Source organism: Strigops habroptila, chromosome 11, assembly GCF_004027225.2.
Source record: "Strigops habroptila isolate Jane chromosome 11, bStrHab1.2.pri, whole genome shotgun sequence".
Lineage (NCBI taxonomy): Eukaryota > Metazoa > Chordata > Aves > Psittaciformes > Psittacidae > Strigops > Strigops habroptila.
The window spans coordinates 25,041,743-25,054,231 of record NC_046360.1 but is presented as its reverse complement, the minus strand read 5'-3'; the positions used below and the strand labels follow the sequence as shown (position 1 = coordinate 25,054,231).

The window sequence follows — 12,489 nt, the reverse complement described above, 5'->3', positions numbered from 1 at the left end:
CTCCTTGAGAGCATTTTATTTTTCTTCTCAAAACATGAAATTGGAAACCTTTCCAGTGTTTTCAAGACTGCAGGTGTACAGAATACTCTGGCCAGAGGCAAAACTGGTGTTTGGCAGTCTTCTCTAGTCTATTAGTTCACTACTCTGTATTTCATCGCATGAACAAATTGCGAATGAAACAAAAAGGATGAGAAACAATCAAGGAATTTTAAAAATCTGTGTAACCACAATTTCTCAGCAGATTAAACACTAGTGACATTCTCTCCTGTATGCAATACATAGAAGTATTTCTGACTAATTAACATGCAAATATTTCAACTCAGCAGCAAAGTAGTAAAATGGATTGAAGGCAACATGTTGCATTACATAGACTGTTCTAGTAAAGTACATCAGAAGTAGTGCTAATGTAATATTATGGTGGTGACATCAAGCACTTAAGAATAACAAAATACCCCAAGTTCTGTTTTCCCTGTTAGAATAATTCAGCTGTATTGCATTGTGTATTTTATGATATTGAAAGTGTTTTTATTACTGTGTAAGAAAAAGAATAGGATTAGAAGTAGTTGCAATTGTGATGGCAGCCCAAAACATTCTTATGAATCTCTGTGCATTAATTAATTGTGTTTAAACTCAGTAATGTTAAAAAAATATGGAAACAAAAAAGTCTTGCAATGGTTTCTTATGATGTCTGTAGACATTATCATCTGTAGACCTTGGGATCAGTAGCACTGATACTGTGTCCTGGTATTGTGTTGGTTCCTAATCACTATTGCTTCCATTTCTGATGATGTCAAACTAAGTTAATGTTTCTGATTTCCTTGAATTTCACGGGTGGCAATAATATAGGAGTACAGAATACCACATTATTATCAGTAGTAGTATATACAGAGATCTGCTTCAGAGAGAGATTTATTGTACTGTTGAGTCTAAATGTTACTGTACATTTATGTATTTATAAATGAATCCATTTTATAAAGCCACTTATATGGGTACTGCAGACATATTTGACCACTGCGCTCTTTTTTTTTTTCCCCTCTCTCTTTATACCGTTTACTCATAATATTGGTCTTGCTCAAGTTTAAGCACCTAACCTTGAAAAAAAGTAGTCTGAACCCCTTAAGTTTGAGAAATTTTATTTTTGTTGCATTTATGCTACATAAGCTGTTAGTTTTATTTGGGGCAGGTAAGTATAGATGTTCTAATAGCTTAATATACTGAACTCTCGTATGAGGATAATCAGTCTGGTTATTTTTTCCCTAAAAATTCTCAGGAAGCATAGCAAAAAGGCTGTTAATCTCTGATTTTAAATGTGTGTGTTAAGATCCCACTGATAGCAATAAAAGCAGCCCATGTGTTCAGTGGGCTTAAGTTTATTTACTGCCTTAAAAATTGTTGTAATGTATACTTTTCCATTAATTGGAAATATCCTAACACAATATTTCTGCATGTCTTAACATTGTAATGTATTCTTTTAATTTGTAAGCTGAATTTTGGATCTGTAATTTTGAATCCGAGTCTGTAATTCTGAATTTTGCAAGTACGAGCAGTTTAGATATAAGCCCATTGTGCACAGATGAGTGTAGGGGTGGAAGAGCAGAATGGCACTTCTCCGTATAGCTTAATGCAGCAGGCTCCATGTGGCGCAAGGTAAGAAGGACAATGCATGTGTGTAGCTAATAGCCTTTGACTGACCAAATTAGTTCATTCAGAAGAAATGTTCTGTGTTGAAAATAATACTGAAAATGTTGGCAGTGCTCACACAACATTTTTCTCATATTCTCAGTAAGATTTGACAATTTATATTATAAAAGTCAAAGGACTCAAGTAATAGCTGGGTATGGCATCACTTTTTCCGCCTTATGCTCTCAGGAATCCAAATTTTTTCTTATGGCATTTTTACACAAACATTTTCCAATGAGAGGGGCTTTTTTTTTAAATTGTAGCCTGTAGCAGTCAAGCCCTGAAGGCAGCTCAGGCCTGGTACATAAGTCCTTTCCTGCTTTGTTGTTTGTGATCTGCTTTAAAATCTGTTTCTGTTTGTTCTCTGTTCAGAGGGGTTTTTTTCAGTCCTGAAGAATTTATATCATATCTTAAGCATAGTCATGTCTAATAGCACCCTTTTCAGTGGTGATAATCTCATTGTGAACTTGTACTAGAACCTCTCAATAGCTATACCTGTCATAACACACTTTGTTCAGACAAACAGTTTAACTCTGCTGAGACTGAGAATCTTAAATGGAAGAAGTTGGTAGTGCAGGTATGAAATAATGCATATATTAACACTGGAACTTTTTTAATTTTTGATCTGGCTGGCTTGATAGGTGAAAATGGGTATTAAGTATCTCAGATAAGAATAGTGAATACCTCCATTATATAAAAGAGTGAACTCCCAAGCCAAAAAGTTTTTTCTGTTAGTTTTTTTTTCTTCACGAGACATTTTTTAAACAAGTCCTTAAGTTTTACTACAAAGTACCCCATGATAATAAAGCTAAATATAGTTGAACACTTGATCTCAAGTACAGTGCTAAGTAGCCAATTATTTAAAAAATATTGTAAAACTTTGGTGTCAAATTTTTCTGCCTCTGGGATGATAGATAAAACCTATCATTTCTACAATCTAGCATCAAACAAGTATTATTTATAGGTAAAGTGTGTCTATAAAGCATATCAAGGCAAGTGTTGTGATGTTATCTGCATTTCGGTCCATATTCCAATATACCTTCCAGTGTTGAAATTTTTTATTTATCAACTTTTATTGCATACGAAGGAAGAAATGTAATAATTTCAACTTAGGCTATATTTTGTATATGATACAAAAGAGAGATGGGCTTGGTAATGAGATTGCAAAAATTGCAGCTGAAATGAACTATTCAGACATTAAAGACCCTGACAGGCAATCAGTGCTACTAACCAGAGATCTGTAGTTTCAAAGGTCTAGATACTAAAATGTCTGATTCATGCTGGTTTTAAATAATTATTATGGGGAAGTATCTTTTTAATGAGTTATTTCCTCTTGCAGAAAAAAAAGGAAAAAAGCAGACAACCTTACCTTCTTGCGTTGCTTGTCTGCGTTTAGTAGGACCTGGCCTGCGATGTCCTCAGGCAGCTACTGTTTCAGAGCTTTAATTATGCTTTTTAACCCACTTTTTTGTGTCTATGTTCTTACATACTTCTATGTAATTACCAAGTTTAGTAGTAGGACTCAGGCAAATACCTTTAACATGACTTTAGCCTATACATTACTGAGTATGATGTATTATTACAAGATACTTCCTATGCTTCAAGCCACACTTTTAATTCACAGAAGTTAAAAATACTTCAAAAACACAAACTCTAAATGCAGAGACCACAACTAAGAAGTCAGACCATGTTCAAATCAACATAACTTTGTTCAGTCAAAAGTGTCAGGAAAGTTGAAATTTGGCCTTAATACTTTAGATAAGTGTCTGCTTGGCACTTAGAACTGCTGTCTGTCTCTGTCTGCCAAGTGTCTAATATCACAGCTGGTGTTTGTGAGACTATTATCCTTCAGCTCATGAAGAGGGAGCTTTACTGTGAGCTCTACATTTTTTCAGGATAAACCAGTCACATTTTGTAACCCTGCAAAGCAGCAGGTGTGATGGTTGTTAATATCAGCTAAATAGTACTGTAATTCAAAAAGAACTGACATATGTAAAACTCTTATGCTCATTTTCAACACTAAATTATCAAATCCAAAGATTTGCATTGGAAGCTGCTTTCCATTGCTGCACAGGAGTCAGAGTATCTCATTTGGCCAGCAGTTGCTTTTGTCTTTCACTTGAGTGGAAGGCTGGATTTCATGAAAACTTGGAAAATACTTCGTACTGTTTCTTAGTCGCTATTCTCTGTCCTGTGAAACTGGGGAGGGCAGACAGGGCCTGAAGAACAAGTGTTCTGGTTACGTGCATGTTACAAATGATAAGAATTGTTAGGTTTTAACCAGCACATGAATTAAGCTTAATATTTAATTAGACACAGATGGCAAAAAGGAAAATTTATATGCTTTCTTAGTATAAAAACTTTACTGTGTTCCTTACTTCATATGCAAGTCATATCATTAATGAGGTAAAAAAGAGGGTTAAATGAGGAGTAGGCAAACTTTTCTCCAAGAAACTATCATGTGTGCTTTTAGCCTGCATGCATCCTGTCTCTCACACTTTCCAAAACAAGTCATACACTACAACAGGAAAAGAAAAACATGCTTATTAGCTCATTTGGAATTTTAACAGGGAAAAAAATAATTGTTTTCTTCAATGAAAGCAGGAAACAAAGTGGCAAAACCCATATTAAAATACAGTTAAGAGTAAGAATATAAGAATAGATTTCATTACAGGGATGTTATAAAAAGAAAATGCATAATTAAAGCACTCACTAAAACATAACACTATCCCAGAGTGAGGCATTCTAACACCCATACGGTTATGATTATGATAGTTACTTAGCATCTGGAGTTCCTAGTTCGTTACCATACTGTAATGTTTTTGTTATCTTTTGGTTGCTGATGAGTGCTTGTGAACTTAAAAGCTTCCTAAATTAAAGGGATTTTTAAATCAGAATTTTCTTGGTGTCTAAAAACTCACTGCATAAGCAACAAAAAAGTCTGAATTGATTATTATCATATATTTGTAATGAGTGAAGACATAAGTATAGTTTATTTTGCAAATAATTAGCATTATGTTGCTAATAATATGCTGTTCAAAGTGGCCTGAATAATTAGCATAAAGTAATACAAGCTCTGGAATACTTTGAAGTACATTGAAGAGTATTGAAGTCTACTTGTTCCATGCAGCTCTAGTACTGACAAAAGATCCTTCAAAGCAATGACCAATTAACAGATCCTTTGGCTTGTGGAAAAATGAGACAAGTCCTTCTGTCAAAACCAAAGTTAGTGGATATATTTTAACAATTTGTATTATTTAATCTGTTGATTTAAGAAGTGTGCTAGCATTAAAAAGAATTAAGAGCAGTCTGAGGGTCAGGATTTTAACAGTAATAGCCTTGGAATTATCTTTCTTGATTCAGCTTTAAAATCTGTGCTAAGTACATCAAGTTTAATCAAATGAAGTTTCAACTGAAACTTTGCAGTGTAATCTTTCCTAAATCTCTTTCCTAGATGGTAAATTAAGTTTACTGTTTGATTTATCAAATCAGTTATCCAAGATGCATGTATCTCTAGTAAGCTTGAGATGCTCGAAGAGGGTGGAACTGAATGATGGTGGTTTTGAAGTTCCAAGTTGGAACTTGAACTTGTTGGTTTTGATCTCAGAAAAATATTTAATAATGATCAGCCAACACAAGTGGAATAAATGGAAACTTGCTAAAGTGTTTTTAAAAAAAAGAAAAAGTGAACTTTATTGAGTTCTGAAAATACAGGCTTTACACAGCATTTAATTTTAATTTTCAGTGTAGCCTGTGGTAACTTCTTCCATTTTAGAAATCACTATAAGGGTTACTTGGAAACACAGCATTCTGTGTTGCCTTCTGAAATGCCTTTTCTGGCTACTTTTCAGACTGTCTTCGTCTGTTACAAAAGCATGGAGTAATTTGTATTCATTAATGAACAAATATATTCTCCTTTCATAAAGTCTTAATTGCCTGTGAACTGTTACAGTCCTTTAAAAGATTGTGAGTGATGAATGTAATTTGGTGTACTTTAAGGATGTTTGAGGCCAAAGACAGCATTTGTTGTGCAATATTTAATTAACTGTACCTTATCAAATAACAAATCAGTTATAATTGTGTTCTGTGGCAGTTAGCAACTTTTGTGTTGTGCAGCAGTAGTGATGATAAATTCTTCACTTGTCTTCAGATGATAATGGTTTGTGTAAAAATATTGTTCTGACATGAAACTTGATTTCATTCGGAGAGACTGAGTACAGAGCTGGCCTAATTAGCAAACATTCTGTTAAGCCTCAGCTAATGGAATTCAGGCCTGGAGCATTGTACTCATACTGGAAAACCAATTGCAGTTGTAAACGCTTGCATTAAATTCAGGTTAATTCCACTAAGATTATGCAAATTCTGGATAAATTTGGTGAACTATATAGTCTTAAGAACACAGTTTTTTAGATCCTTACCTTCTGGATTTCAAAGTTTAAAAAAATATTTTATTAGTATTTTCTAAAATTATTGTCTTGCGAAAAAAAAGCTCAGATTAAATAATTTATTAGTAAGAATCAGGCAGACTAGAACTAGACACTTGCCACATGAAAGTCTCAAAGTCCTTTGTGGAAATATTAGCATGCTTATTTTAAATAGTGAGGTTGCAAGCAATAGAGGTTCTGTGTCATTAAAAACAAAAGGCTGTTGCAGAATCAAAGCTAGAATGTGGGTCTCTCGATTTTAAATTCCATGCTTTAATAATTAGACTACATGATATTTTTATATATAGGCCTTATATCTGCCTTCCCCCCATATTATATAGAGATAAGTCCTGCCTTATTGAAAGTGAATATTCTAGAAATGTTTCAAATTCCATTTAGTACGGAGAGACTGAGAAGAAAATCCAAAGAAAAGTAATAGCTATCGAATGTATTACACCTATATCCCAGAGCAACAAATCTTACTATTTTTCCTCATTTGAACCTCGTTCATGAGAGTTTTGTTGTTAACTTGATCCAGATGACAGATCAAAGCATAGTTCTCTATTGCCACCTTGCTAAAATATTTTTTAAAAGACAGTTTTAATATTATAGTTTTACAGTTACAGATTGCTGTTAAGCTATTTAGTCTGTTACCAGTCAATCAAAGACTTTCATTTCACTTCAGTAGATCCTTAATTAAACTCAACAGAAGTTTAGGAGGACAAGAAATATCTGTCAGTTTTCTTACAGCACTAGATCATAAACTCTTTGGTAAGTGGGTTAAAAATTCAGTTACACATACCATTCATGACCTTGACAGCTTGGCAAATAGTGATATTGAATGATCAAAGACAACCATTTCAAGCCCTAAGGGTTAATATACCTGTGCACCTAGATTGAAGCTGCTTTTAATTCTTCTCTCATTCCTTTATTTCAAAATGGATGCAGTATTTATTGAATGTAGTCAATAAATCTAAAGAAAAAAAAAATCTGAGGAAACTGTTTAGGCTAAAACTAGTAAGTCTATACATGGTTTGCAGGATATGCAATTAATTGTTGCATTTTACAAGTTAACATTTTTTTCTTTCCTAGTATAAATCCAAATTAAAACCTGCTCCTTCCCAGGAATGGGCCTGGTTTTCACCATGCATTTTCTAAAAGAACCATTGGTATGATAATTTTGTTGTCAGGGTGGTGGCTGTGTAAATTCTAAGAAATCCTGTCTTCAGGAAAACCGTATCAATAGTAATAGTTTTTAGAGGAAAATGTGAACAAAATGTTGAACTATATAACTGTTTCATATATGGAGTAACTCATGCAGAGTAACATGATGCAAATTTGATACAGAACAATTTAAATGTGTGTATGTTCGTCACACTAATTTTCATGAATTGTGCATTCCACGACTAGCTTTCCCGATCACTCAGGAAGGTCATATTGAATAATCTATTACACTTTCAAAAGTAATATAAGTAAAGGTCTTGGATGTTCTTGAATAAGAGATTTACAGGTGTGCTGAAGATGTTGCAGGAAATGATGGCATTGTCAAGTCAGTAGGTGGTATTTTTCCCTTGCAGCAAGCACTGAAGCACTCTCCTAATGTGTTGATATGGGGCCCAGACCATGAGGATTTACTGTCTGTCTGATAAACCAATGTCCTATAATGTATACACCTTTCTGTGTGTTTGTGTATGTGCTTGTATGTAGGTGTAGGGGTGTGAAGCCCTGGGGTCCTGAATGAATTCCAATGTGGCTAATTAATTTCTTCCTCAAATAAAAATATACCTGGCATTTCAAAGCCTATGAAAGATTAAAAGAGTTAGCAAGGAAAGCAAACAGAAGTAACATTACAGATTTTTGTTTAGAAGGACCTGGAAGGGTTGTATTGTTCCTCTGCATGGCTTTGTTTTAATTACTCGTCCAGAAATCCTCCTGTTCATCCTCCTCAAACGTTCTGCTTTTGAAAGTTTGGAATTATGTTTTGTACTTCTTAAGTCAAAGCTAAGCATACCTGGAAAATACAGTTCAGTGTGGAAGTATAGCACTCAGACAATAGCTAAAGCAAAGACAAACAGAACCTCAAAATCATAATAGTTATCATTGTGAAGTGCTAATGAATAAAACCAAAAAGCTTTTAAAAATAATGTTTTGCAATATATTTAGCATCATTTTAAGAAATCAGTGACAATCACAGGTCATGTACAAGTTTGGATGATTTGATAATCACTTGAGTGAAAAAGAAATTCTCATTTCACATTTCTTATATATTTTGCTTCCAGAACAAGCACACTAAAGGGAGCCTACTATCGCATTAACATTTCTTTGTGCGCATTTTACTGCAATCTGACATCCAAAAGGAAGAAACATTAGAAGTGGTTTATTTATATTTCAGCACCAAATTAGAAAGATGACATCATTCATTTACAGTTCTTATCCCATGACACGTCTAATCCCTGACACCTCATTACAGGGGACACTTTTAGGATTGCATATATCATCTTGTTTAACTTTTGCATTCTTTTATGGAATACAGTTGAAAGGTAGGAAATTTAAGGCTGTTCATTGATAAGAAAATAAACTAATAAAAAGTTAGGAGCTTCCCCAAAGAGGCAGGGTATTACATTGTTTACAGTAAGTGGGTTATTATTTGTCTATTAATTCTCCATCTTTTCCACTCTTTTGTTCAAAAGGCCTTCCTCTTTGAATCTAAAGACAAACAGACCAACTATGATGTTTCAGTTTGAGTTTGTCTTTTGGCAAGGTCAGTAGAAATTCGTAGCTGAAATTCATACAGCTGTATGCTTCCATCATCTTATCTGGGAGGGAGAAAATGAAATTGTTCCAAATGTGCAGAAAATAGCATTAAAAAATGTGAAATGGTACCACATAGTGCCAGAGCAATTCTTGTTCAAAGGAATCCACCACTTGACCTCTGGAGGACATTTATTCTGTAACACACTGAGAAGATGCTCTTTTAGTGCTATCAAGATGCTCAGAAAGAGTCTGACACTGGCTAGAGCATGTGCACATCTGATCTGTGGTTGTTCCTCCGTCTTGTTATTGTGAATGACTTAAGGGTTTGTTTTGGCTGTTTGTTTTTACTTGAACTGAGTACAAGTTCAAGTAACTTGTAAAATAGTTTTGTGAAATATTTTTACTCCTCCTGTGGAATAGTTTTCTGTGATCCTTCTAATGGGCACATGAAGTGCTTGAGAAGCATTGTGACAATTAAAAAAAAAAAAACAAAAAAAAAAAACCACCACCTAAAAAACCACATCAGGATTTCCTGGGATTCCTGTGGTTCATAGTTCTCCTCGCATTAGATTTTGTTATACTTCAAATACTGTGTAATATATTTAGTTTACTTTTGTTCAAGTCTCTTTTCTACTTTAGCCAAAAAAAAAAAAAAAACCCCAAACCCCAAACATTAAAATTGGGAATTGAGATTTTACATTTTCCATTAAAATATTCTTACTAGTGAATTTTTCCTAATGGAGATTTTAATACAGGCTTGTTTTCATAGGCAAGTCAATTTATGATAGTCCTGGAAGTGAAAGTATTAAAAATAAGTATTGTATCCACTGGTATTGGGCAATTGCTGGTAAGATATTTTTGGTATTATGAGCAAGGTTTGAATTATTCCAGTCTATGTATTTCATGTTATGGCATAATTGTAATAGTGATAAAGAGCAGTGATGTATCCTGTTACCTCGTGGTAACATAGATTATATTATCTGTACACAACAGTAGCTGAAGTGTTGCTGTTTTTTTCAAGATCTATATCTAAGACTTACTTTCATTCAGTAACGTCAAGTTCCATAATCACTTACTTCTCTATGCGCCTGTGTCTCTACCACTGGATTTTCTTTTAACTTACTGCTTAGCAGGGTGATCCTGATACAATTTAAATAATTACGCCAAAATAGAGCTTTTAGCATAGTTATGCATGATTCTTATTGACGTTGCCTCAGTAGCTAACTATGAATATTTGAAGTACACTTAATATTCCTTTCACTAAGATTTTACAAGTTAATTAGCAAGACATAATATTAGACTGGAAAAAAAAAGGAAACTGTTCTAGAATAGTAAATTTAGAAAAACTGAATGTCTTTTCTGACACCTTTCATACACAACATCCTTGATCATTTCCTTTTCTGACTTCTTTGTGCAATCCTACTCATGTGAAAACTGAGACAGAAGACGTGTTCATGTTCTTTATCTTCTATTTCTGTTTCCGTTTCTTTGTGAGCCAGCAGTCCAGTCTTCCATTGTTAGAATTTTACAGCTAAAAAAATAAAGAGCTAAGAAAGAGCTAAGATCTTCCAAAAACACTGCTAGAGTGATACATTCCAACATGTAATAGAATCGTCTCACTTTACATGTTAAACAGACACAAAACAGAATGAAACTGATGGCAGATAACTACGATGATGACCATCACCACTACCACCACCATCACCACCACCACCATCATCGATCTCCTGGGAGGCCACAACACTCCAACCACAGACCCTCTCCAGATCAGGTTAGTCACCTCTTTCTTCATCTTCAGTTTTATAAGTGTACTATTTTGATATTTCAATATAGAATAAGTATTTCAAAGAAAAAATAAGCAAGTTATGTATTATTTGAACTGAAACTAATAGGACTGATATTTATTTCCATCCCTGAAACAATTTAAACATTTTGGCTTTTTGTCTGGTGTCTTATATTTTTCTTCCCTATCTTTCTTTAGAAGCTTTGCATCTATTTTCCGTGTTTCATAACTCAACATTTTCAGTAGGAAATCAGTGAAAAATTTCCTACTTAGTGATTACTAGTGACTGCTAGTGATTTCAGAAGTACGCACTTTTGGGGATAATTTTAGTATTGAAAAACCCATGCAGCATTTCCCATTGGCAACTTGTAAGCCAGTGGTTCTAAACTGGTTTTGAAAGTATCTTTCTGTTGAAGCTTTCAAATACCAGATACAGCTTAAGATCAAGTGATGTATTTTTAACCAGGCAAGGTGAACCAAATTCCAGAGATGTTTAAGTTTAAAAATGTTTAGTAATTCAGTATTATTCATCTTAGAATATTATTCTTACAGTCCTGTGTTTCAGAAAGGGCAAAAAACTGTCCTAATAACATGGTCTTCTAAAGGATGTTAATTGAGCATATTAGCATATTAGCGTTGAACTTTTTCTCCTCCACCCAGAGTGAGAAAAAATACCTAAGCCCAACCATGTTTCGATTTCGTAAATTGCAGTATTTGTTTGCAAATAAATACAGTTTTCAAAACAAAAATATTTTTGTCAATATGTAACTAATTTGCTTTCATTCATATTATTTTAAAATATTATTGATATGAAAGTGAAAATTAAAATACAAAATTATTAAAACAAGATTGCTGTCACATAGTTTTAAATTAATATTTATTCTGTATATGTTTGGAATGAGGTGGTCATGATGTCCTGTGGTTTATTAGCATTCCAACACTTTGTCTTTTGCCATACTGTAATGTGGTTTTTCAGATAATACTGCTGTCAATAGGCAGACATTTGCCAAGTATCCAGCGTGCAAGCTTACTACTTCTGTTTCATGGACAGCTGGGTGAAGCAGACACCTTGACTGAAAAGTTTATTGTTTTGATGTGTTTGAAACAGATCTTTCCAAACAGAAAATGCTGCTCCTTTTATTTCTGGAATACTTAAGGACCCGATCCATCAAAACTAAACTATCTGCTTTAATTTTATTGTTATAATAATGAAAATAGTGCTATAGTATTGCTATAGTTGTTAATAATGATGTTACAGTTATTAGTTACAGCTAGTTATTATAAGGTTGTAGTGTTGAAAATAAAATCTTGAATTCGTTACATAATTATGTAAAACATACATTATATTTGTATAGATACGCACCAAAATAATATTTCAAATTCTAGTGACAACTTTATCTCATCCTTAAAATACCCTTCTGCCAGCAAACATGTTTACATAATTGTTTTCTGAGGTGTCTGGGTCTGACACTGTTAAAACTTTGTTATGGTAAAAAGTAGTATGTGTGTGTACATGCATGTATGTGCATATGAAACGCTAAACAACAAGAAATACAAATTACAGAAGCTAAGCTTCTGTAGTTGATGAAATTTCAGGAAACAAACTTCTATTTTGAAATTAAAACATATACGTAAGCCATGCTGCGAGCATGCCATGTGTTTCCATCTGATACTGGGTGCCACTATTCCATTTCAAATGAATATGGTATGCAAGTGGTGAGCTTGTCATCTATCAATAGAGTCTGACCTGAAGATGACTTTCATATTTTAAGATAGGCTTCTTTTCACTGTATGATTCTTTAGCGTACTACAATGAGTAAGACTTGAAAACTGTAGGAATTCTAGGAA

The 12,489-nt window shown here is 33.7% G+C and overlaps 1 protein-coding gene across 18 annotated transcripts in view; it reads left to right on the top strand.

Moving 5' to 3' along the window:
- The window catches only part of ERC2 (ELKS/RAB6-interacting/CAST family member 2), a 488,016-nt gene that overhangs the window by 342,993 nt on the left and 132,534 nt on the right, over nucleotides 1-12,489 (top strand). For all 18 annotated transcript variants that reach the window (XR_003993765.1, XR_003993764.1, XR_003993761.1 and 15 more), the window contains one exon: nucleotides 10,495-10,629. Coding sequence is in view for 1 of the 18 variants with exons in the window: in XM_030501570.1 (XP_030357430.1) it covers nucleotides 10,495-10,629 (135 nt within the window). In the remaining 17 variants the exon portion in view is untranslated. The remainder of the gene's footprint in view (nucleotides 1-10,494; nucleotides 10,630-12,489) is intronic.